At 47.1% G+C, this 25,958-nt stretch overlaps 1 protein-coding gene across 2 annotated transcripts in view; it reads right to left on the bottom strand.

Moving 5' to 3' along the window:
- The window catches only part of LOC138467452 (uncharacterized), a 665,424-nt gene that overhangs the window by 507,936 nt on the left and 131,530 nt on the right, over window positions 1-25,958 (bottom strand). Inside the window, exons 4-5 of one of the 2 annotated variants that reach the window (XM_069607453.1) lie at window positions 14,023-14,136; window positions 11,732-11,803 (exon numbers count right to left, since the gene is read on the bottom strand). In XM_069607453.1, coding sequence (XP_069463554.1) covers window positions 11,732-11,803; window positions 14,023-14,136 — 186 coding nt within the window. The remainder of the gene's footprint in view (window positions 1-11,731; window positions 11,804-14,022; window positions 14,137-25,958) is intronic. The other variant, XM_069607454.1, reaches the window with a different exon arrangement.

Here is a 25,958-nt window from a genome sequence, read left to right as displayed (position 1 = left end):
ACTGAGTTGTCTAGGCAACTCAAGTCACACTCCGTCCTGATTGGCCCAAGGAGTGAATGGGGGTTTACTGCATAAAAGCAGGGCTTTGGGGACTGGAACTTCAGAAGTCGCCACAGGACCTAAGAATCCGACGAGGGAGAAGCTGAGCCGACCTGCCACGACACCACGACCGGTGGAGCCCTGCTGGACCGTCTCACCACTTTTCCCAGCGACAGAGGAGATCTCCCGCCGGAGAGTCTTCTTCCTTTGACTGGTGGGGATAACCAGTTTCACCGTCTTTTCGCTTTCCCGACGTATCTCGTGGCCGCCTTGCCCGTGCTAAGCACCCCAGCAACAGGGATACCACATTTTACCACGACCGCGAGATAAAGGTACCACCTTTTACCGGAATACTCTGTGGCTGGTTTCTGCCCTGGTAGTGCAACGACCTGCACCTTTCCTCCACGTCGAGATCTTCTCTTCCCCTGGACAACGACGCAACTTGCAACCACTACCAGGAACAACTGCCACCGCTGGAGGATCCTTCCCACTTAAGGTACCGTGTCCCACCTGGCTTCCCTTGCAACCGACTGTACGGGGTAGATTTAGCCCCCGGCTTTCGAACCTGGGTTAGCCTGGGACACCTTGGCTAAACTTTTCTAAGCCTCTCTAAACTCTTTTCTGAATCCTCTGCAAGACTTTCTAAGCCTAGTGTAACTGTGTGATCTTGGGCACATTTGTGCTCTGCTCTCTCTAAGAGTGGGCCCAGCCTTTGGACTTTGGCTCACCAGTGACTTTTTGCTCTCTGCCTTGCTAATAGTGTTGCTGAATCGTAGAGTGGTGTAACCCTGCATATTCTGTCTTTTCCCCTCCCTTTTTCACAACCTTAGTAGAGTGCAATCTAGTTAAGCGCTCACCTCTGTATGAAAATAAGTGGTGTCTTACTGTGATTTTCTAATAAGGGAAAAAGGGGTGTATATATCATAATAGTAACTGTGTTTAGAATATTTTACAATAAGAGTGCTGAAGTGTTTCAACTGTGTGTTTATAAATAAATAATTATATACTTTGATACCAAAGCTCTGGTCAGTGTTTGCTTGTATTATTGTATCTAAGTGCCTATTGAGTATACTTTGCATACTGCCTAACTCTTCTTGAGGGAAGTCTGACTGCTCAGCCACAGTTACCAGGTAAATCTGGGTGGTACAGACTGCTACCAAGTGGGTTTACTGCTAACACCTGTAGTCTTAAATCTTTTGCAGTGGTCCCTAAGGGAACTGCACAGGTTTCTGCCTAACAGTTGCCACCTGAACAATGTCTGCTGGGCGGACTCTGACCATCATGCATCTGCCGCCAACCTCTGAAAAGCCGAAACGTATGACTGAACATCCTGTATGCCTTGTTTGAGTTCCAGTATGGCTTCATAAGAGGAATACTGGCCCGGTTCAGTTCCTAAGCCATAGGGCGAAAGGTGTAGTACACTAAACAAGCGTCCAAAAACTCCTTGAGATCCCAAGGGTTCCCATAAAATTTGCCAAAAGGGTAGGACAAAGGTGGCAGGTCTCCTCTGTTGTCTTCACGGAATGTCATCTGCGGCCATAAGCCTACATTCTCGGCTCGTAAGGACTGGACCTCCACCGTTAACCCTTGTCTGGCTGCCACTAGTTTCTGATATTGCTCAAGTGAGGCCATGGGTTCCTTCTGGCACTGCAAACTCTCATGCATATGAGTGTCCTCCCCCCGCTCCTTCTCCTCACCTTAATCCTCGGTGGTGATTTTAGAGGCTTTGATTTGTTCTTGCTGGTCTTCTTGGGTTTCTCTGCCATGTGGTCCTTCTTCTTTTCGAAGAGGTATGGACGTGCTCCCCCGGAGGCCACCTTGAACGGGTAATGAATCCCCAGGCAAGAGGATCCCAGGGGAGCACGCCCATTTCAGGGAAAAAGCCGGTCGGCTTAAAAATACCCTGTGGTGGTTGTTTCCAAAGTGCGGTTTCCCAAGGCAGCATCAGCTGGTAAGTGTTGAGAACAATGTCCGCTGATAGAGTAACCACGCCGCTGAGCTGTAGAATGCAGTATCCATAGGTAACAGCACAGCTGATCAGGGAAATGCTGTGTCTGCTGAGCAGGTACAGAGCAGCTAAGCAGGAGAATGAAGTGTCCTCTGGCAGGATATCAGCGCAGCAGAGAGGGAACCGTGAGAATAGAGCAGAGCAGCGGAAAGGGAAACTAGCTGTACCAACAAAGCCCCAGGCGGGAAAATACAGGGGGAGAGAGAGAGAGAGAGAGAGAGAGACAGAGAGAGAGAAAACGTGCCCGCTCGAGAATGGGATAACGAGCGGCACAGAGAGGGAAAGCATCGAGACACAGGGTACAATGGAGACAAGAGATGAAAAACGGGACAAGAAACATAAGCGTCTAACATGAACAAGTAAACAATGAGGTTGCAACGCGCCACACTGAACGCCGTATGGAGTGATATACAACGGCGTACATCTTGGAAGCAACAACTAGACTGTGTCTAGCCAAAAGTGAAAGGCATGACGGACATTGGAGGAACTGCCATTGCTGTCACCTCTTCTAAGGGCGAAGCCTGTAAGCAGGAGACACTGCCTGACGATACGTAGCATGCTTCGCTAGACCAAGCTTCTGTACCTATAAGAACCGAGGCATGGACCCTCTGCGGCAAAGCCCTCGCAAGACAAGGCCGCAGTGTTGAGCGTGGAAGGTGCTCAGGAGATTCTGCCCGACAATATGTAGTACGCTTTGCTACGTCCACACTTCCGTGCCTATAAGAACCGAGGCGCAAACCCTCTGTGGCAAAGCCACCGCAGGACAAGGCTGCAGTGTTGAGTGATGCAGGCGCGCAGGAGATGCTGCCCGTCGACACGTAGCACGCTTCACTACATCCATGCGTCCACGCCTATAAGAACCGCAGCGCAGACCCTCTGTGGCCAAGCCCTTGCAGGACAAGGCCGCGGTGTTGAGCAACGCAGGTGTTTGGTGGTGATGGGGTTGCGGCGTAGACAATGAGTGTGGATGACCTCACACTCCTGTTTGCGGCTGCCAGGTGAGAAGTTGCAAGGAGAGTTAGCTTACTTTACTCCACGTCACCACCCCTAACCTGGTGCCCCCTCGCACTCTTGCACTTGTGTTGTTGTTTCCTCCATGACCAGCCGCGGCCCCTCCGCCCCCCTGCTCACTACACTCCCTCGCAATTCCTGATGATGTGAGCTAACTCACACCCTAGGCCACGCATGCTCCCTCCCATCTGAGGCCGCGTGTGTTCCCTTGCAATCCAGATTATGCTTGCGCACTCACGACCTTAGACCGCGTGTACCCACCAATTCCTAGCCTGCGTGCTCTCCCTCGCAACTCAGGCTTTACACCACTCGGCCGCACGCCTTCTGCATCCCCTGCGGGCCCTCACCTTCCTCCTTCCTAACTCCTCCCCTTACCTATTCTGTACTTCTGTGTTTTTTTTCTCCATGGCTACTGCATTTTTTCCCCTCTAGGTTTCCTTGGTTGTTTGCTCTGCCTCTGTGGTGTCTTTTGGTAGTCGGTTCTGCCTCTGTCATGTGTTACTTTCATGGTTGCTTGTTTACATCATACTGCCTGCATCCCTACTGTTAATTCTTTCTTCTAGGTACCCTGGTTGATTGTTTTGTTTTTAACGTTTCTGTTTCCCCTTGGTTGGCTGCTTAGATTGTATTGCCGGCACCCCTGCTGTGTCCATTCTTTACTTCTAGGTTGTTGGCAACTGACTTGTCTATATATTGCATCTGAGTTTGCTCATTGTTCAGTCCGCTGTGTGCCCCTCCTCCTTCTGTGTCACCCCCGCCCTAGTGTTGCCTCCTCCACCTGCCCCCTAGCTCACACCCATCCACCCCCCCCCCTTTCCCCACCACGCTGCCCCCCACACCCTCTGTGGTTCTCTCTGTCTCTCCTATCTTCTATCGACTATCCTATCCTTCTCACTAAATCTGATAGGAAGAAGTTCAAAACGGATATCCTGGTCTCCAACCCAGGCCTCCCCATTGCTGATACCTACACCAGTGCTTTCTCCAGACAGACCCTTACCGAAATCCTCTTTGTCGTTCCTTCTCCACACCTACTGGCCCCCCATATGGTGTCTGTTCTCTCTCCTTTTTTCTCTTCACCGATTAATGGTGGCACCAAATGGGATGCCCTCCTGGCCCCCTTCCACTCCTCCAAGACCACCACTAATGTTTACCTAAATGGCACCGTCTTGGTCTAATGCCAACCTTCTCCTTTTGGATAGACGCTTCCCACGCCTTATCAACTTCCTTACTTCTCCTGCCGTCCCTTCTTTCCCCTCTCTGGCTCCTGTGCCTCTTCCATTCCTTGCCATCTCTACGGCTGCCTCTGTTGCTTCTCCGGCCACCCTGTTGCCTCCTTGCTCTACCACCTCTCTGGATCCAACCTCCTCCTCTCTGGCTACCTTGCCCTCTCCTCCTTACTTTTCTGCCCATACCAGGGCACCTTCAACACTACCACAGGGTGTACCTCTGACATGTACCCCTCCATGCAAGTCCTTCAAAAGGGGCAACCTGCTCCACATTGCCACTCTCAACTCTCGCTCAGCTGGCAAACACTCCTCTGACATCTGCCGTCTCCTGGAAGAACTCGATCTGGATGTTCTCGGTCTGACCGAGACGTGGTTCATGGCCAGCTCTGTCACAAGCTTTGACACTCTCCTTCCTGATGGCTACAAGATCCTCTGCGTGCCCAGAACCAACAGTCCTGGTGGGCGCGAGCCTTGATCTTCCTGGAGTGGATCCTTGCTTCTATCAATCCTATGCAGGACTACTCCTCCTTTGAATGCCTGGTCTGCAGGCTTTCTGAATCTCCTGGCCTTTCTCTGACTGTGGCCACTATCTACCGGCCGCCAGGCCAGATAGCCTCCTTCCTTTCTGAGTGTGCGGAACTCTCCTCCTGCTTCTTCGCCTCTACCTCTCAACTTCTCCTCCTCAGAGACCTTAACATCCACTTGGATGCTTCTTGTCCTTCTGCAGGACTCTTTTGAAACCTCTGTGACTCTCTCTCTCTATATTCTTCCTCTGGGCCGACTCACCCTGCAGGGCACACCCTGGATGTTCTGATCTCCTAAGACCTCCCCATCTCCAAACCTCTCACCACTCCACCCTCATGGAGTGATCACTTTCTCCTTTCCTCCCATCTCTCTCTCTCTCTGCCCCTCAAAGCCAAGCCATCTCCAGCACTGCCACCTACCTTCTCGGTCATTCGACCCATGAAGCGTGTGTCATTGGAGGCTTCCACCACTACTTTCTCGCCTCCTTCTGTACCTTTGGCTGACTCTCACCCTGATACAACCCTTTCCAACCTTCATCTTTCAATCACACTCTTGATGTACTTGCCCGTCATGAGGATCTACCTGAAGCCCAAATCCAAGTGCATCTCCTGGTACGACTCTGACCACGTCACCCTTAAACGTAAGTGCAGGGTGGCGGGGAGGAAGTGGAGAGCATCAGGTGCACCCTCTGACAAACTGGCCTGCCGCCTGCTCCAAAGGCAGTACAGACTCTCTGGCCTCGCCAAGAAGAGAGCTCACATTCAAGCCTGCGTCTCTGCAGCATCTAACAACTCTGCCAAACTCTTAAAGATCTGCTGCAGTCTCTACCTCTCCTGTTCCCTTCTCATTTCATCACTAAGACTTGGGACATCCTCTCCACCCTCTCTTCCGCTTCTACCTCCTCCTCCACTCCTGGCCTTTTTGTGGACGCCTCTCCTCCTCCCTTCTCTTCCTTTGCCCTGTTCAGCCCTGACAATGTTTCTAGACAGGTCAGATCTATGAAAGTCTTGTCAAAACAGGCTCTTCCCTGTTCCTCCTGAACCATCAAGGACCACATTGACACCCTTGCTACAGCCTTGGCCGATTTCTGCAACCACTCATTCGCCACTGGAACCTTCCCCTCCCCCCTGAAGCAACCCCTTGTGCACCTGCTCTTAAAGAAGCCATCTGACGATCCTTCCTCTTCGGCTAACTATCGCCCAATCTCTATCACTCCTTTCCTGGGCAAACTCTTGGAAAAGCTCCCCATGTCCCATCTTAACCTTCACACTGAATCTGCTGGTTGTCTCCATGACCATCAGTCTGTCTTCAGAGCGGCCATATGCACGTAAACTGCTCTCCTGAACATCTGTGAAGACCTGTTCTCCAACTCTAACCATCCTTCTGTCCTCATTCTCCTTGATCGCTCTTCTGCTTTCGACATGGTTAACCATTCCATCCTGCTCAAGCGCCTCAGGGATAACCTGGGTATCACTGATCAGGCCCTGGCTGTCAGAATGAAGGGCTTGGGGTGGAAAAGACGTGTAAAAATAAGGTGAATGGCTGAAAACTATATTTCCCAGAAGGCAATGGGTCATGGGTGTAGTTCAGCCTGCGCACTGCTAAGCTGCTGCAGGCAATTTAGCGGGCGGGCTTATAACCGCCAACCGCCAGCGCTCCGGTGCAGTTGATTGATGTTATGGAGCACGGGCGGCAGCGGTGGATGGACAGGCTAACTATGCAGTGAGGCTGGGGCACGCTTGAGGAACGCGGACGGTGACTAGTGCCTTAAAGGCGCCAGAGATCTGTTTCAGGAGTCATGCTGCTTGATGCCTGGGTCGCGGCGGTGAATGGGGGCGACCAGGCGCAACTTTGATTCATTACTTCAGGCTCGGAGTGCCTCGCAAGGCATCCGAGCATTCAGTTAAGTGTTTCCAATAATTGTGCCTTTATTACGTTCCTATGTGACAGCCTGGGTCGCGGCGGTGATCGTAGGCGGCCAGGCTCAATTTTGCTGCATTTCTTCAGGCTCGGACGGCCTCAGGAGGCGTCCGAGCATTCAGTTAAGTGCTGCCAAAAAACAACATTATCCTTGTAATATACTGATATGCTGGTGGATGTGAGGGTGTGCAAAAATGGATCACTGATGCATAACCTTTGATAGGATACTCAAGGCATGTTGGGTTATGTCTACAGGGCTGCACAGACAGACATAGTCCATTGGCACATTCACTCAAGAGTCTTATTGGGAAATCTTCATGTTCCATGTATTGTATTACGTCCTGTGTATTGTGGCTTCTGCTTGCCCATTTCAACCCATGTCACTTAGGGTGTTACCACAGGGCCGGAAGGGAAGGACCAAATCTTCCACAAACCCCTGAAGGAAATCCCAGGCTGGGAAATTACACTCATTGACACAGAGCCAGGAGGAGTGGGGGGGAGGAGGATTGGGCCAATTAAGAACACCTGGGAAGAACCCACAGGGAAAACCACATCTGTGTCCAAAAGAGAGGAGAACCTGTACTCCCCTCCTTACTATCAAAGGCTACAAGCAGACATTACATCCTTTCTCTCGCTCTCTTAAAAGGAGCTGGTAATAACAGAAATGACCTGAGAGAAACAGGCACAGGTAAAGGGCAGCTTCAGCGGGCCAAGAACCTTTCAGACGCAGACAGGGAGTGACAACTGCAGACAGCAGACAAGTAGGAAGAGGCAGGGCACACTAGTGAGAACCGAAATGGATGCCAGCCTCCTAAAGCCTATCATTGAGCCCACCCCACAGGGCGTGCAGGAGAAAAGCAAGAATGACTGATCTCCAGTAAGAACCCATTGACCTGCCCACCTTCAGCTCCTTGCTTGGAAAGTCAACCCAGGGGGAAGGGCTAAGCATTTGAAGCAGAAGAAAAACGGTGTCGGAGGAGAGCTGCATAGTAGGAGCAGTGGAGACTGAAGGAGCAGTGGAAGAGTGGAGATGGTAAAGAGGAAGAGGACGAGCAGGGGTGAAGCAAGCAGGGCACTATATTCCTTGTAAATTAGCGGGGCACAATATCTTAGAGTGGGCTGGAGGAGAGTTATTGAAGGGGGAGGCTGGAGGTGGAAGGACATCAGAAGTGGTCGTAGGATGTTTTTTGGAGGAGTTGTAGAAAGGTTGTTGGAGGAGGTAAGGAGGAGTTACAAGAGTTGTTGGTAGAGGTGAAGAAGGTGACTGAAAAGTTGTTGAAAGGGAAGAAAGTGGAGATGTAAAAATAGGTGGGATTAAGGAAGTGGAAAAACAAGAAGAGGCAGAAGAGGGGACATGAAGGCCCAAGCCTGGGGAGGTATCTGCACAGAAGGTGGCAATCAAGGATATGGTAGAATATCAGGAGGTAAAAGGAAGAGAACTTAAGTGCCAAGATAACTTTCAGGAAGGGTGAGAAGATCACGAAGGAGTTGGAGCTGAGGAGACGGGGATATGAAGTTCAAGGAGGTGGCTGGACAGGGGAAGGATGTTGAGAATACATTGTTGGAGGTGGCTGATGGGAAGTTTGAGGAGGAGGTAAAGAATAAAAAGACAGAAGAGATATTTAGAGATGAGGCCAGCAAACATCAGTGTGGAGAGACAGGGATTAAAAGATTGTTGGAGGCAGGGAGGAAGGAAGTTGAAAGGGAATTAAGAGAGAGAACTGAACAGCAGAGCATGGAACAAAGGAGTAAGTAGGAGAGCAAGGAGAAGGTCACAAGAGATCATGAAGATAGCTGACACGAACACGAGAGTGAAAAGCAGAGTGGAAAGAATCAGAGAAAAAAAGGAATAGTTTGTAGTTAAGGAGGATGTTAGGAAAGACTTTCTTTTTGCATTCCGCCCCTCCATAGATTCCCATAGAACCTGCAGTTCTTTTGATTATTTCTTTAACCCTGTCCTGATTTTTGAAAGTCAGTAAAGCTTCTGCTTTACTTCCCTTGCCTGTTTTGCTCATTCTTATGGGGAAACTGACTACTCCCTTAGACTGTCAGAACTGAGAGACTTTGGGCCTTATTCTGAGTTTGCCGGTATCCTGGCGGTAGAGCTGCCAGGATACTGGCAAATGTTGTTACTGTTTGTAGCACTCGGTCTGGCGGCATTGCCGCTGGATTCCAAGTGCCAGAATGGCGGTATAAATCCCCATTCATGGAGTCCCACAGGACTCCATGAGGGAATTTGCCGTCAATACAGAATGATGGCTTTTTTTGCCAGCGGTGACTGGCTTACCTCCAGCTTTTAGATTGAGGTAACCCAGGTGCCCCACCAGCAAACCCTGAAGTCGGGTGGTCCGGTAAAGTGCAGGTATCCATAAATACCAGCACTTTTCTACCACACCGCCCGACTTGGAATGAAGCCCTTTGTCTTTCTTTTGGAATTCTTATATTTTTTATAATTGCACAGATCCCCTTATAGTGAAGTGCAGTTAAAATACTTTGTATCTTCATAACCTTTTGCCTTATGGCTTTTTTGTTACTTTGACTAGGTGCCTAAGACAAACTGGTAACAGCTGAGTGATGTTTACCCTTTTTGTGATATTTTTTGGGTGCATTTTTGCATTTGCCACGAATGGCTTCTAAAGATGGCTAGCGCCCTAAAATGGCAGTGCTACAAGATTGTTGCTTGTTTTTTGGCCGTCTTGTCCTTTGGCCTTCTTCCTGCCTTCTCAGGTCAGGAAATGCCATCTATGGTAAACCCTTTCCTGGTAAAAGCTACTGCTTTTGCAAGCACGTGGGTGTTGTGTGTGTGAGCCAGAGGAAGGAGCTGGGGAGTCTGATCCCAGTCCACATCGTCTCATGCCTGAAAGTCTGTTGATGGACAGATGTGATGATCAGTGGTTGTCCAAGAATGGACAACCCTGGGCTATTTGAAGGTTGAAGATCCTCACCATTGGTAGGCTTAGGCTAGCTCCAAGCCTGAATCTTGGAAAAAGGAGGGCTCCTGCAGTTTTTCGACAGATCATCTTTGGAACCAAGACTTCTATGAAGAAGAGCAGCTCGATGATCACCCGAGGATGACCTCTGCAGCTGACCAGCACCGACTCCAGTGATTGGCCTGGTGAAGCCCTGATCCTCTGCCTGATCTCAGAAGACCCTCGTTGGTGCTTCAACCCTTCGACCAGTGGAAACAGCCAGTCTTGTTGCCTGCTCACAGATCCACACTTTGGAAGCCTTCAGAGGTCTCCCTGGACAGCCTGGTGGACTGAACAGCTCTCTTTGGGCTACCACACTGCAGCCATCACCGCTTCGAGCACAGCCTTGGAACTCACTGGATTTTCAGCTTATGCCATAAGACGTCTGTCCTCCCAATTTCTCACAACAAGTGAAGCTGAGCTTGGGCTACTTCTGTGTTCACTGCCGGAAGATCGCCTCTTGCCGCCTGACCGTGGTGACCTCCACTTGAACCATTCTTCTGCAATCTAGCGAGGTGCCCTGAAGGGTCTGCACCACCGAGGTCTGCATCTTTTCTTAGTTTGGGGGTCTTCTTCAAGAGGTTGCCTGGAACCGTCTGGTGAGAACCACAACCAGCTCCCTACATTAAAAGTGACCTCTGCACCCATGACTCCTCTGCTCTTCTGGAGGACCTGCAGTGTCACCTGGAAGTATGAGTCAGAGGTGTAAGTGAACATACCTGTTATGCCCCACACCGGTCTTTATTTATTGGGTGTGGAGCACTTGTCCCTAAACTCCCTCTGACCTGGACTTTGATCGTCAAACCTGGGTCAAGGATTCTCTAATAAGACTTACTTTTTGGAACAGAATATACTGGGGAACTTCCCTAATTTGAAGTAAATACTTACCTTACTCTAAAGATGTTTTCCAGCACCACCACTGCCCCGCTGCCAAAGTTCTGAAATACGTTCCCTGCAGAAACCATAGTGGAAATATGTGACATTTGGACATAAGGCCTCATTCATTTTAGGGCTGGACTTCATGAGAGAGAGGGAACTGGGATTGTGATTATCCTATCTAATCTTACTGTTTCCTGCACTGAATTACTCACCTTTTGACTAGTCAAATACTTAATTATGATATCTATGCTTAGTGCGTTTAGAAAGGCCTAATAAATAAAAGTATGTTTCATATACTTAATGAATAACTTGAATTATTCGTATGGTTCTGTGTGCTCATTGTAGCCCTGGACCACTCTTACACCTTTCCCGAGACTAAGACTTGACTGCTCTTCTATTCTCCCTTACTGGGTTTTGGCTAACCTCTTAGTGTTTTCCCTGTTTAGCATGAATAGGCTGACCTCCTAAAATCCTCCCGATAGGGCTGATTTAGAAATACATCTTAACAGAGGAGGACGGAGGAGGGACAAGAAGTGCCAGAGAGAAGGTGGGAACTTTAGCGACAGGGTGTGGATAAAGGAGCCGCCTCTATCTAAAGGGAAGGATCCCAAAGTGGGAGAAGGTATGAGAGCTAGGCATGGCAGTGAGGAGGGTTGGCTAGGCCACATTTTTAGAGTGGACCCTGTAGCTCACGCCATCCTCCCTGCAGAATCAGAAACCTATCTGCTTATGAAGCTCACCAATGCTGGTGAGTAGTCAGGGGGAAGAGACCCTCTCCACCGAAAGAGACATGGACTTGGTATCTGGACAATAACCTGGTAGCTTGTAGTGACCCCACCAATCTGTCCACAGTATAGAAGGACTGCATCAGAGGATTTGAGATCTCCCCAAGAAAGCCCATAACTTGGTGGACCTTTAATGTAGCAATGACTGTGTGGAGAGCCTGCAGCTCAAAGTGCTTCAACCCAGAGATTCCCAACTGGAGCCCTATTGCATTACAGATTCTGTCGTTTTGCCACTGGTTAGAAGGTAGCTTTTCTGTTATTTTTTAAATAAAACCCTTGATATACATTTTTTTGTGTCCCACCTTTCTTTTATCCCTGATAACCGCTCTGACAACACAATGAAAGAACTTAAACACATTTGAAACTCACCTGTGGCAGGATTGGTGCTGCTTTCTCGCCTTTCCTCACCAAGGTCATCAATGAATATAGAGCCTGGATCTTCTTAATTTATCAATCAAAAGTCAGCATCCAGACATAAACAAATCGAACATTTTAAGAATTGCAAAAACACTGTTTTAAATGGCAGTATTATTTAAGGGAGATGAGGCAGGGGATAACCAATGGTGATCTCAAAAATTTCAAGAATTACACTTTCTAAATATTTCAAGGTTAACCCTTTCAAATCCACAGTTCACAATACATTCATGAGTGAGCAGGATAGCTGTGGCTTTCAGAATCCGTATAGTTATTTCACTGCACGTTATAAATATGAAGCCCATTAAAATGCTGCTATCTTGTTTGTAGTAGGTCATCATAGCTTCTATGAGACTAGCATTAGAATTACAAAAGCTGGGTTTCCAGAAAACACAGATTGTTAAAGGGCTGTCATCATAGACATAGACTGGATCTTTTTAATCACATCTGAAAGTAAAGTACAAGCTTGTGTTTATATTTTGGGTGTTTGCCCAACAAAACATTTCAAAACCAAAAGTAAATAGTATTGTGTTTGAGTTAATGCGGATATAACCAATATATTTGAAAAATAATGTGATTATTAAGTTACGCATTGCAAAAAGGTTCTTGCTGCATTCTTCCAACTTTCAAGCCCTGTAATAATAGTTTTTCTTATTAAATAATTTAATGGAACTAAATTTATCAACCTCAGTAGGGTGAAGGGCTGAGGTGGCCCTGCCGGGAATTTGAACTTGTGACTTACAAGCTGCTCCAAGTCAGAAGCGCTTTTCACATCATCAATCCTCCGAAAGGATTAGTGTTAATATGGCAAAGCTTTGCTTGTGAAATTGATTGATTGATTGATTGATTGATTTATAGAGCGCCTTATACCAAGGCGCTGTACAGTGGAACAACATAATACAAGATAACAACAACTAAATAACAGTGGCAGCAAAATTACATCATCAATCATTCGACAAAACAGTGCAAAGAGAAATTAAATGAAGGTGGGGGGAGGGGGTGGGATTAGGTGTGGGGGAGTGGAGATGAGTTGGACGAGGGTAATGGAAGGGAGAGAGAGGAGAAGGAGGAGAGGGGAGAGAGAAAATCAGAGGGAAGGGAGGGGGAGGGGAAGTAGCGAGGGCAGAGGGGGAGTTTAGGGAAGTGCGAAATGAGGTGGAGGTTGTGGTAGAGAGTGGGAGTGAGTTCCAGTGCAGAGGTGCAAGGAGTTGGAAGGAGCGGAAACGGGAGGAAGCGCAGGGGGATGGAGGTAGAGTGAGAAGGAAATGATCAGCGGAACGAAGGGAACGGGAGGGGGAGTAGAAGGAGAGAAGGGAGGAGAGATAAAGAGGAGCAAGACCATGGAGGGATTTGAAGACAAGGCAGAGAAAGTAAACTTTTAGCTGTAAGTGAAATGGTAGCCAGCCAAGATAAGAGAGTGAGGAAGAGATGGAGTCATGGGAGGTAAGGAGACAAAGGGTACGAACAGCAGAGTGGTAGATGGATTTAAGAGGGGCAAGATGAGATGCGGGAAGTCCAAAGAGTAGTGAAGAGCAGTAGAAGAGGCGTGAAAAGATGAGAGAGGAAATTAGGAGTTTGGTACCATGGAATGTGAGGGAGGGAAGGATTTTGCGAATATTGTAGAGGTGGTATCAGCAGGTGCGAGAGGCGAGTGAAATGTGTTGGGAGAAGGTGAGAGAGGAGTCAAAGAGAACGCCTAAATTACGAGCTTGGGGAGAGATAGGGAGATTGGTGGGAGGAAAGTGAATGAAAGGGGGTGGAGTGGGAGGAGGTGTTAAGAGAGAGAAAGCAGGAGGTCATCCAGTTCTTGATGGCAGTGAGGCAGGAGGAGAGTTTAAGGTGAAGGACAGTTGAGAAGGAGGAGAAAGAGAGAAGAGTTGATTATCGTCAGCATAGAAATGGTGGGAGATGCCACACAAGGAGATAACAGGGGCAATGAGAGAGGTGTAAAGAGAGAAGAGGAAAGGACCAAGTACAGAACCTTGAGGAACACCGTAAATAAGAGGGAAGGATGGAGAGGTCTGGCCACCCCATGATACAACGAAGGAACGGGAGGAGAGGTAAGAGGATAGCCATTTTAGAACAGGGCCTTTAATCCTGTAGATTGTACCCTTTTGATATTGGTGGTGATGCACATTATTTTGTCTATGCAATGTCTTGATTTGGGCATTGGGATAAAGGCAGAGAAGACATGTGTTTGTTTATTGAATTCAGAAGGCACAGATAATGCAACCCTGATTCTTCACCTGTGCTAAGATCATCATTCCTTTCTTGTCCACCATGTTCCCGGGGGTTGATCAGATGCAGGTTCTTGTTGTTTTTTATGCTGAATAACTCATCAGGGTTGGGAATCATATCACCTGTTGAATAGGATGAACATCATGAATTGACCTCATTTCAAAGGATTCACTTCCTTTACTCAGCTAACATGTGCTCTCATACTCCTTTCTTTGGCACTATGTCACTTTTATTATGCCCAAACAACTTGAAATGAAAGGAAGCTCCCCCCAATAGATGCCTGTCAGAACAAAAGGCATATGTATAACAAGCACTGGCAAAGCCAACAGTTTTGGCCTTTGTGTCCCACTGGATAGGAAGATGCATGGTATATTTACCATTCAAAGATGGCTAGCTTGTTTTCAGAGAGCTTCCCTAGAGACAGTCATCCAAGATGACTGCCTCCATGGAGGAGCTCATACAAAATCAAAGAGTTCCAAGATGGGCAGGAATGGGATGGATTAGCCATAGGGATTACATTGGCTAGGGACAGGGAATGGGTGGGATTACCACTATGTATCCTCAAATATCATCTCCTTTGGAAAAGCATTACAGACTCTCATTCAAAGCCCATATTTGAAGCTCTTATGTTAATGACAATAGTTTTGGCTTTTAAGGTAATGCTTTTAGTGCCACCTAATTGCCCAAACTAAAAAAGACAAATTATATCCCTTAAATGTATTCTTCCCTAAACAGCGTCTCTTTCCTAATCCACATGGTGCAATTTTCAACGTGCAGAACAGACCCAAAATGTAATCCTGCCACTGTTGGGGATGGAGGCCTATCACGCGATATGGGAGAAAAACTAAGAGGTAATACTAATAGAAACAACAAGCATTGGCTTTGGTTTAGGTATGGGCTAGGGAAATACTGATCTAATACATATACACAAGATAGAACTGTTGGCTTGGCCAATGCTTGTTTTTAAAAGGGCTTCAGTGTAAGGAACAGGTGAGAGGACATGTCACACATTTGCTTATTGCTTATGAATGAAGTGGTTGATGGTGCACTTGGCTAAGACATTTTTAATACACCTGTAGTGCATTTACAACTGCAATTAAACCATTAACCCTCAGAGGACTGCCTTGAAGTAGCACTGGCATCTTCTAAAAGCACACAATTTGATAGTACTGCTTTATAGAGCTAGCTCAAAGAGATCCCAGGTGGATGTGTTTTGGGAGGCAAGGGGCAGGTTCTGGGTGGGAATGGCCAGGGGTATTTTCATGGCCATGGTCAGTCAATGGGTGGGCAAAAAGTCAAACAATAGCCACAAGATGTGTCCATCCTCACATCCCATCTCCCTCCTAGCTGTACTCCAGTGCAATAATTTCGGCAAGCCAAAACTAAAAATAGGAAGAACAGGCGGAAACAACACAAGCCCAAAATAAAATATAACTCCGGTTAGGAACAATCACAACACATTTAATAGGATAAAATGTAAAGCATAAAGGAAAAAACAGAACATGAAGTTAACTACTGCCAGCAACACATGCAAAGTGAAGGAAACTCCTGAGTAAAATTTGCACATTTCAATGGTAGTAATAAAATGTGCATACATTCCAATTACATATAATATGTTCCTTTAAACCATAAACGTTACTAAAATGCATTCCCTATTCTCTGACCTGCAAGTCTATCTTTAGATTTCTTCCTGATAACCTTCAGTATCTCTCAGCATTACCCGTTTATTTATTTTTGTTTGTTTTGTCTCCGATTTTTAGGGCTGGATAGAGCAATCTGTAGCTTTCCATCAGAGTTTTGAAGATACCTATTAGATATGGCCCCCGATGCCGGTCAACTGCTTCATGAAGAATAACAAATGCATCATGCTGAAAGCACTGTTAGAGTGATTGCCATTTTGTAGAAGCGAGTGGAGCTTTTTAAGATGGGAAGAGATCTGTGAATTATGCTTTTAAAAGCAAGTTTTGTTTTCCTCCTACTTGGTAGATTGATGTGTTTGTCACTTTTGTATTGCATTGCATTGTGTTTTTTTCATTGTGTTTGTCTGTGCCTGACACTATTAGTGTGGTTAGAGCATTTTCGCGATTTAGACAATGGCAAACATTATGGATTGGGAGTTCCCCCAAAACCTTACCAGGCTCCAAATGTATAATGTCAGGCAGAAAGAGGACTGGCTACCATGGTGTGCTAACTACTTCACACCTGGGGGCTGCAGTGGAAGGAGAGTGCCATTGGTGGATTGTTTTCCTGGTTAGGTGCAAGGCACAGGTAGAACAGGGCTGTGAACGAACTCAGAACTCCACTGGTGGGCTTTATGCTGCTTTTTAGCAAGATGCTTCCATGTCCACTGGCTGGTTTCAACTTTACTACACACTGGCAACTGAATTGCAAACTGGAATATAGAGTATCACCATTAAATATGACATTGCCACTCCCTGCTTAACATAATAGTAGTGCAGCAGGACGGTTATTGCTGAGTTACAGACGTGAACAGAGGTGAGATTACATGTCTGTCAGGATCCGTCCCTGGAAACTTTGGCATTATTGGAAGGTAACGTCACGAAGATCCTGTAGGTAGCGGGCTAGCCCTCAACCAAGATGGCGGCCGCCGTCATATAAGCAAGCCCCGCCCACCACCCAGCGCGTTGTATCTGTGAATTTTTCTCCGATACGGTCGCTCTTGCGAACCTCGTATTGCACTCTCTCTCGCCTTCAGCAGTTCCCCGTTTGTTACTCCTGCCTTTGTTAGTTTTCCCCTCTTCGCTTGTTCTTTCCTTTACTTCCTTTTCCCACGGCACTCGGCCGCCTCTAGTACTTCCTCCTATCCCTACGTTCTCAGCTCCTTGCCTCTCCGGCTCCCGTTACACCACCCTCGCGATTCTTTGCGTTCCTCCCTGGGTGCTTCGTGGATCTTCCTTTTTCTGGTAAGTAGGGACTTTATCTATCATCTCTCCTTTATTTTCTCTGTTTCTCTTCTATCCAGTACTGTACTCGGTACAGTTCCCGACCTGTCCTCCATTCACGCTGTCTACCAGTCACCCGCTGCAGCAACTCCTCGCTTCAGTCTACGGCAATGACTGGACTTACCTGGATCTTTACTTACCTGTACCTCCACATCACCTCCTCGCCTTGGTCTATGGCAACGACCAATATTCCAAACCTTTACCTGTACCTTTACTCATAACTGGAGTTATCATCCGATTCCGGCCAGCTGAAGCTACTCTACGCCAAACCCACTTCCTGGAACATTCTACAGGGTTTTTTGCCATCCATCAGCTTTTTCCCTGTCAACAGGGGTTTGGCTCCTCGGGGCCCCCCAAGACATGTTCCACATCCTGTCGAGGTGGCCTCCGAGGGAGCCAGGCCTTATTTACATGACAGGAATTCCAGAGAGAAGCCCACCAAGGATCATCCCAAGGCACCACGGAAGCAGTCTTCACTCACTAAGGACAGACAAGAGGAAGCCTCAGGTGAGGAGCAGGGGGCGGAAGGTGATCATCGTGACAATGTCATTTTGACTTCAGCTTTATCTTTTTCCCTGATCTCTTGTTCCAATTGGATCTTTTTTTAGGGCTAATAACGTCTCTTTCAAAGGAGAACGATCGGACAAGGTTGGTGCCATGAGCCCTATAATCTTCCTCTGCTATACTTGGTAGGTTGTATTGTGCTGCCTTCACCCTTTCCCTTAATTTAAGAAGGTAGTTCCGGCTGTCTAATTTCCTAGAGGATGTGCCCCATTTTGCCTCCTTTTTCTATTTAGGTTCTTTTCTAGATCCTTCACCTGTGCGTAATACCAGTGCCGGTGATTCAGGCAATCCTATCCCATGGCGTCTTATGGGACGCCATGGAAATGGGAATTTACCGGCTCTCCGCCGCCAAAATATCCCCAGCGGGATACCGGCAAAATCTTAATGAGGGGGTTATGTCTCCAAGTTGGAGTTTCCTTTCCTGTTCAATACTAAGTAAAGCCAGTCTCCTCGCAACATCTAGTCTTGCAGTTTCTCCCTTAATGAGTGGCATTATTTTTCCTTATACCATGCGATGATAGCTTCCCCACCTCTGGCAAATTCTAAGCTCACTGCTGCGGTTGCCTCCTGGGTATTTATTATTTCCCCCGGGATACTGGTTAATTCTGTGATTGTTCAAATTCCTATCGACTCCAAACATAACCAACTATGTGTGTTATAGCGCCTGCACTGCGAATGTGACAATGTGAACAATTAAACTATTTCAAAACATGTGCCAGATCACCAAATCAGAGTCCTCCTAGGACAAGCCTCACACTATTCACAAAGCATTTCTAGGACCGGCCCGCCGTACTCGAGATAAACATACCAAAACCTTTGCTGAGATCCAGAGTAATTGAAAGGAGTTTCCCTTTATGATCACCAGATTCTTAGTTATTCTGGCTTCATTATATGACTTTAAAACGTTGACACTCCCATAAATCATGAAGGCAACATGAAAAATAAAAGCTTCTAATCTGCTAGACAAATCATGACGCACAGTCTCCCTCAAGGGATGCCTGGTCAATATAGCCTAAAAACATTGTTGAAAAAATAAATCTCTCAAAGAAGGTTCAGCGCCAAATGAGTGGAAATATGGTACCATAGCTCTTTACCTCAAAACCGCTACTAAAACCCTCGCCGAAACTCCTTGGTCCTCCGCTTCTACTCTTAGGCTCCCCTCAACAAACACTTTTGGACCTATATGCACAGACACCACGCTGGATTATTCGACCACGCTGGATGGTTCGTCATGCAAAATACATTCCTCTTTCAATTTCCACTCACTCCCATTAAATCCTTCCATGGTCATTCCCCTTACTACTTTGCCAACTGCATCGCTCTATACTTCTTTCCCGGAATCTCCGCTCCTCATTCCTCTGCGACATATATGTCTGCCGCCCTTCTTGCACCTCCTCCCACTTTTGCTCCTTTTATTTGTTAGCCCCACTTAACTGTAATGTCCTCGCCTCTGACATCAAAGCCTTTCTATCACTGGAACTTGTCATGCCTTCGCGCGTAAGGACCACCTATATTTTAATTGCCACTATATAATAACTAGTAACAGGTGTTTTTATGTCGGATTATTTATATTTTGTACTCCACTCCATGTCCCTGGTATATGTTCTCACAAATACCCGTTAACCTTCCAGTTGAACGTATTTATATTTTTCATTTTTATTTTTTATTAGACATTAGTTTATTACAAACTCTTTTCATTTCTTTTTTGTCTTAAATTCATCAAAATTGTATAAAATAGCACAGATCCATAACATTATTAATAGTTAATTCAATTAATTCTTCACTTTGTCCTATTTACTGTCAAATGGATTCAGTTCAACAACAGTTATAGTAAAAGCGCTCTACCCAAAGAATGCCTCTGCCCTCTGTTACTGCTCACTATATACATCAGTTCTGGTCGAAATGGCTGTCACAGGTTCCCCCCTTCTCACCTGTCTGTATTGTTTGTTCGTGATTTTCAAAGATGTCTTCTTTCGCACTGTTCGGGTTTTGTATAACCCTGTGCGTGGATCCTCGGGTTCCAGCGTGCGGTTCTTGACCCGACTCCAGGAAGCGTTCAGATGTCTGGGAAAAAGTCCAGGAAATGGGGAGTAGCGCACTCGGAGATACGAATGCACTGGCAATCCAGGAAATGCAAGGTGAGGAAAAAGGGGAAGGATGAAAGAAGGAGATTCAGGGGACCGGGAACCAGGAATCAGAAGTAATCCCTATACGAACTCCGGCCGCACACGTCTGACTACTGCAAGCGGTAGCGTTGAGATTCGCAGGGCAGCGGGGGCGTGTCTGCTTTGTAGAACGTAGAGCGTACAATGCGGAGACTGGCAAACAGTGTTCCGCGTTCGGCGGCCATGTTGGGAGTACTGCTGAGTTCAGTCCCCTATGGGTCAGGGACCACGAAGTCCAGAAGGGACGCGTATGGTGGTTCATGACAGCATGCCTCCTCCAAAACCCAGTTCCTCCGGGTTTGCCCGGGTGTATAAGATGGTACCTTCGGAGCAGTCTGGGGGCATTTATGTTTGAGACTGGTTCCCAGGTGCGTTCACTGGGAGGGTACCCTTTCCACTCGACCAGATACTGTAGCAGATACTGTAGCTGTCCACATCTGTACCTGGAGTCACATATTCTGGAAACCTTGTATTCTAACTGATCATTGACAATCACAGGGGTAGATCTTGGAGCAGTTCGGGATGACTGGACGTATGGTTTCAACAGAGAAGTGTGAAAAACTGGGTGGATCCTCTTCCAAGGTTCTGGTAGTCTGAGCCGGAAGGCCACTGGGTTAATGATTTCCTTTATGGAGAAAGGACCATAGTAGCGGGGAGTCAATTTGTTTGGTCGTAAGTGTCGAGGCAGAAGTTTCGAGGATAGCCAGACCTTATCACCTATTGTGTATGAAGGCCCTGGTCTTCTTTTGGAGTCAGCATAGTGCTTGGAGTTTGTTTGGGCCTTTTCGAGGTGTTCTTTTGCTTCTTTGTGTACATTGATGAGGGTTTCAATCCAGGAGTCAACTGTAGGAACAGGGGTAGGATGTGGGAGAATGGATGGTAGAACCGAAGGGTGGAATCCTTGGCTACAGAAGAAGGGACTGGTTTTGACAGCCGAGTGATCCGAGTTGTTGTAGGCGAATTCAGCCACAGGTATCAAGAGTGACCAATCGTCCTGGACCTTGGTGACGAACAGCAAAGATATTGTTCCAGAGTTTGGTTCACGCGTTCAGTAGCTCCATTGGTTTGCGGATGATAACCTGAGGATAGGGCATGTTGGATTCCTAATATGCAACATAATTGGTTCCAGAACTGAGATATGTACTGGGGTCCTCTGTCAGATATGATCTTGGAAGGTAGTCCGTGAAGTCGGAATATGTCTTCCAGGAAGATTCCGGCAAGTTCAGAGGAGGATGGTAGTTTATATAAAGGTGTAAAATGAGCCATGTGAGTGAATAAATCAATGGTAACCATGATAGTTGTGTATCCCGTGGAAGGTGGTAGTTCCACAATAAAGTCGGTAGCAATGAATTCCCAAGGTCTTGTTGGCAGCGCTGGTTGGAGCAGGAGACCTGCCGGTTTCTTGTTGTCATGCTTGTTTTGAGTGCAGACTGCACAGGTTTGGATGTAAAGCTGGACATCATCCTTCATCTTCGGCCACCAAAACTGTCTTTGTATTAGACGGAGGGTGTTGGTGATGCTACAGTGTCCTGAATGAAGGGTATCATGACATAGGCTTGTGATCTTTTGTCGTAGTCTCTGAGTGGGGATGACCAGGCAATTGTCCTTGAATAAATATCCGCCCTTCGTCTTCAGGTTCCATCGATTCTTTCTGTTAAACTCCTTCCAGATTTCAGAGGACTGAGTTTGAATCCGAATGTCTTCTAGGAGACTGATTGCTTGGGCAACAAATATTGTGTGGGGAAACATCTTTGGGAAGGATCGGTCTTCAAGACTTTCGTAGTCAGGACGTCTGGATAATGCGTCGGCTATTATATTGTGTGTTCCAGGGACATGATGGATTTGAAACTGGTACTGGGCAAAGAAGAAGGCCCAACAGGCTTGACGACTGTTCCTGCATTCCAGGGATTGCAGGACTTCAAGATTCGTATGGTCCGTGCGGACCTGAACAGGATGTTTCGCTCCCAGGAGTAGATGACGCCAGTCTGTGAAGGCTTGACGGATGGCTAGTAGCTCCTTTTCTAAAACAGAATAGTGGGTTTCGCTAGGGGTCAAGGTGCGAGAAAGGTAGGCGATGGGGTGTTCTAGCTTGTCATCAAATTTCTGTTTCAGGACTGCCCTGATGGCGTAGTTAGAGGCATCAGTTTCCACTGGGAAGGGTCGATCAATGTCAGGTTGGGCCAGGATGGGAGCTTGTGTAAACTCCGACTTTAACCGTTGAAACGCCTCATCTTGGACTGCTGTCCAGTGAAAGGGTGTATCCTTCTTCAACAATGTAATGATCGGATGTACAATCTCTGAAAAAGAAGGTATGAATTTCCGGTAGAAGTTAGCAAGCCCCAGGGAGGATTGAATTTGTTTCACAGTAGTTGGAACAGGCCAGGATAGAATGGAGTCTACTTTCGAGCGGTCCATTCAAATTCCCTCTGGGCTGAGGATGAATCCGAGATAGTGAACAGTAGACACATGGAAAAGGCATTTCTCGTGTTTGGCCATGAGCTTATGTTCACATAGATGTTGTAAAACTGCTTTAACATGTTCTTCATGCTTCAGATGGTCCTTGGAGTATACCAGTATGTTGTCCAGGTATACTATGACGAAGAGGAACAGCATATCGGAGAACACCCGGTCCATAAAACGTTGGAACACCGGTGGGGCATTAGCAAGTCCGAAGGGCATAACCAAGAATTCAAAATGACCAAAGGGTGTTCTAAAGGCTGTTGTCCATTCCTCACCTTCCTTTATACGGATCAGATTGTAGGCACCTCTGAGATCTAATTTCGTGAAAACTACAGCTCCTCTTACCGCTTCCAGGATATCCGAGATTAGGGGCAATGGGTAGCGGTCCTTGAGGGTGCATTGATTAAGACCACGATAATCTAGGCAAGGCTTAAGCTCTTTGGCATCTTTCTTGGGGACAAAAAACAACGAAGCTCCCGCCGGGGATTTGGATGGTCGTATAGTACCATTTTCCAAGTTGGTATCCAGGTATTCTCGGAGGGCTCTTTTCTCAGGTTCTGATAAAATGAACATCCTTCCAAAAGGAATCGCTGCTGAGGGTTCAGTATCAATAGCGCAGTCTTCAGGTCTGTGAGGGGGAAGGGCTTGAACTATGGCGGTCGAAAACACATCAGTATAATCCTGGTAGGCCCTGGGAACCTGGATGATATTCGAGACAGTGAATGGACCTTGCTGGTTAGTTTGCGTGTCTTCAGAGGATCTTGACGAGGAATCTAGGGATAAACAGTGGGACATACAATGTTCTGAACCAAGAAACAAGGATCCTGCTGCCCAGTTGATGTAGGGGTTGTGCTTCTGTAACCAAGGCATACCCAGTACCATTGGGTAATGGGTAGATCTTATGATGTCGAAGGTGATCCTTTCTTGATGGTGGTTTATAGAAAGCAGGTTCTCTTTGGTTTGAAGGGTAATGGGTCATGAAGAGAGAGGTCTTCCATCGATAGCTTCTACAGGTTGCATGATGTCTCGTGTTTCATATGGAATGTTATGGGTAGTGACCCAATCATGATCTATGAATATCCCCATGGCCCCACAATCCACTAATGCCAGAATGGGATAAGATTCTTTCTTGGAAGGCGATAGAAAGGCCTGCAGAATCACAAGATTGTTTTGTCCAGGAGAGTTCAAGGATGGAATAGATGTGGAGCAAACATCTCTCTCCCGAAGCTGTGCTCCATCTAGGATCGGGAGCTGGCATTTCCCAAACGCCGTGGAGGGGCAATAGGGCACTCTATCAAAAGATGTTTATCAGAGGCACAATACATGCAGAGACCAGTGTGAATCCGTCGCATCCTTTCTTGCAGAGTTAAGGGTCCGCGGAAGGCTCCTAGTTGCATGGGTTTTCGGTCCGTGGTCGGGGAAGAAGCAGGCTCAGGTCTAGAGGAAGGTTCTGTAGAGGCCTTTTGGCAGGGTATTTTAGTCTTCTTCTTTTCCGCCTTTCTTTCCTGGATACGAAAGTCAATTTGTAAGGAAAGATCCATGAGAGCCTGGAAGGAACTTGGGCGAGCTCCCCTGGCTAGCTCCTCTTTTATCTCTTCATTCAAACCTCTTCGAAAGAGGGTGAAACAGGCCTCAGAGGACCAGTCTACTTCCTTGGCAAGTTGTTTAAAGCATGTCCATAGGTTAGCATATCCTGGGATCCTTGTTGGAAGTCGAATAAGCATTCTTGGGCACTGTAAACCTGTTCTGGGTGACCAAGCATGATCTTTAGCGCCTGCACGAAACCATCATAGTCATCCAGGAGGGCATTACTCGAATTAACTAAGGGAGTTGACCAAGTTAATGCATTCCCGGAGAGATGTGAAATCATAAAGCCCACCTTTGCCCTTGGGGTGGAGAAGTAGTAGGGCTTAAAGGTGAAGTGCACTAAACATGAAGCCGCGAAGGGTCTTTGAAGAGCCATCATATTTATCCACCACTCCGCCCAACAACACACTTTCCTTGGTTGCGGAGTCACGTGACAGGACCAATTGTTTCAATGCCGCATTTTCAGCTTTAAGATTTTGAACTTCTGTTGTTAACTCCTGCATGCCGCGCATGAGGTCTTGAACTGCAGCATCCATTTCCGTAACTGTATCAGTTTGTTGGCATCTCAATCTGTCACAGGTTTCCCCCATTCTCACCTGTCTATATTGTTTGTTCGTGATCTTCAAAGATGTCTTCTTTCGCGCTGTTCGGGTTTTGTATAACCCTGTGCGTGGATCCTCGGGTTCCAGCGTGCGGTTCTTGACCCGACTCCAGGAAGCTTTCAGATGGAAAAAAGTCCAGGAAATGGCGAGGAGCGCACTCGGAGATACGAATGCGCTGGCAATCCAGGAAATGCAAGGTGAGGAAAAAGGGGAAGGATGAAAGAAGAGGAGATTCAGGGGACCGGGAACCAGGAATCAGAAGTAATCGCTGTACGAACTCCGGCCGCACACGTCTGACTACTGCAAGCGGTAGCGTTGAGACGCGCAGGGCCGCAAGGGCGTGTCTGCTTTGTAGAACGTAGAGCGCACAACGCGGAGACTGGCAAACAGCGTTCCGCGTTCAGCGGCCATGTTGGGAGTACTGCTGAGTTCAGTCCCCTATGGGTCAGGGACCACGAAGTCCAGGTGGTTCATGACAATGGCATTCTGCTGCTTACATAAATGCAAATACAGTTCCCGCTTCATTTCAACCTTTTTTTTCCCAGTAACATTGTAAAAGATTACTTCACCAGTCAACTTCAAACATTGATGGAATTGCAGAACATTTTCCATTACAGTTAATCAATCAGAATTTAGGCTTTCCAGGGGCACTGGGGAAGGACTCCATTGAGCAGCATCAACCTGAATCCATAATACTTCTTGACCAGTCAGTGGCACATAACAGGGTGGATCAAACCAAGCTACTAGAGCGTCTGGAAAATTAAGGATGGGTGACCGGAACAGACATTTAATGAATCAAGTAAATGTGTGACTGAGATAATATACACAGAAAACATCCACCTATTGGCATTGATGCGTACAATCCTCCAATGTGCTTTATTCTTGCCTGACTGATGCTAGGTATCAGAATCATACTCAATTAAAAAAGCATTAAATATGGCATTCCCCAAAGATCATCATTCTTTCCAATGTCCCTGAACACCCTGCATCAGACCACTTGCCCATGTAATCGTGCATCATCAACCGTTCCAGATGTATGCCTATGGCACACATCTATCTGAAGTTGGCAAGAGACCCTAAACACCAGAACAAGATTTCAGAATGCCCGCAGCAAAGCACCTACTGGAAGAAGGAGATCCTCCTGTGTCTCAATGAACCTGCAATTGAGATCATGATGGCATAAAGGCTCCTTTACCAATAACTACAAGGAATGTAAGGAATATTTCACATTCCGCCCCTAACTCACCCTTTCTCATTAGATCTTGCCCATATTTTGTGTGCCAGCTCCTAACTAATAATTCTGAGGAATGGGCTGCCACTTCTACATTTAATTTATCAGGTGGCACTCACCAGGCACCATTGCCTATGCCTGAGACACACAGAATGCCTCCAGGCTTGGAGTGATTGTCCCAAATAGTGGCCTTATGACCTGAGACAGACACTGATATACACATAGACACTGATGCACCTCCAGGATTATTTAACAACTTCTGTTTAACTGCTGCCAAAATTGAAGTCATCTAACTGGTCACCACTAAAGCTTCTAATCTCCTTTTCTCTATGTCTTGTTTTTTGGGAGATTCTTGAGGCTAAGAACGTGGGG

This window comes from Ambystoma mexicanum, chromosome 4q (genome assembly GCF_040938575.1).
Source record: "Ambystoma mexicanum isolate Mex_15411 chromosome 4q, UKY_AmexF1_1, whole genome shotgun sequence".
In the NCBI taxonomy this organism is placed as follows: domain Eukaryota; kingdom Metazoa; phylum Chordata; class Amphibia; order Caudata; family Ambystomatidae; genus Ambystoma; species Ambystoma mexicanum.
Note: the sequence above shows the minus strand (reverse complement) of the source record. Positions and strands in the feature narration are given on the sequence as shown.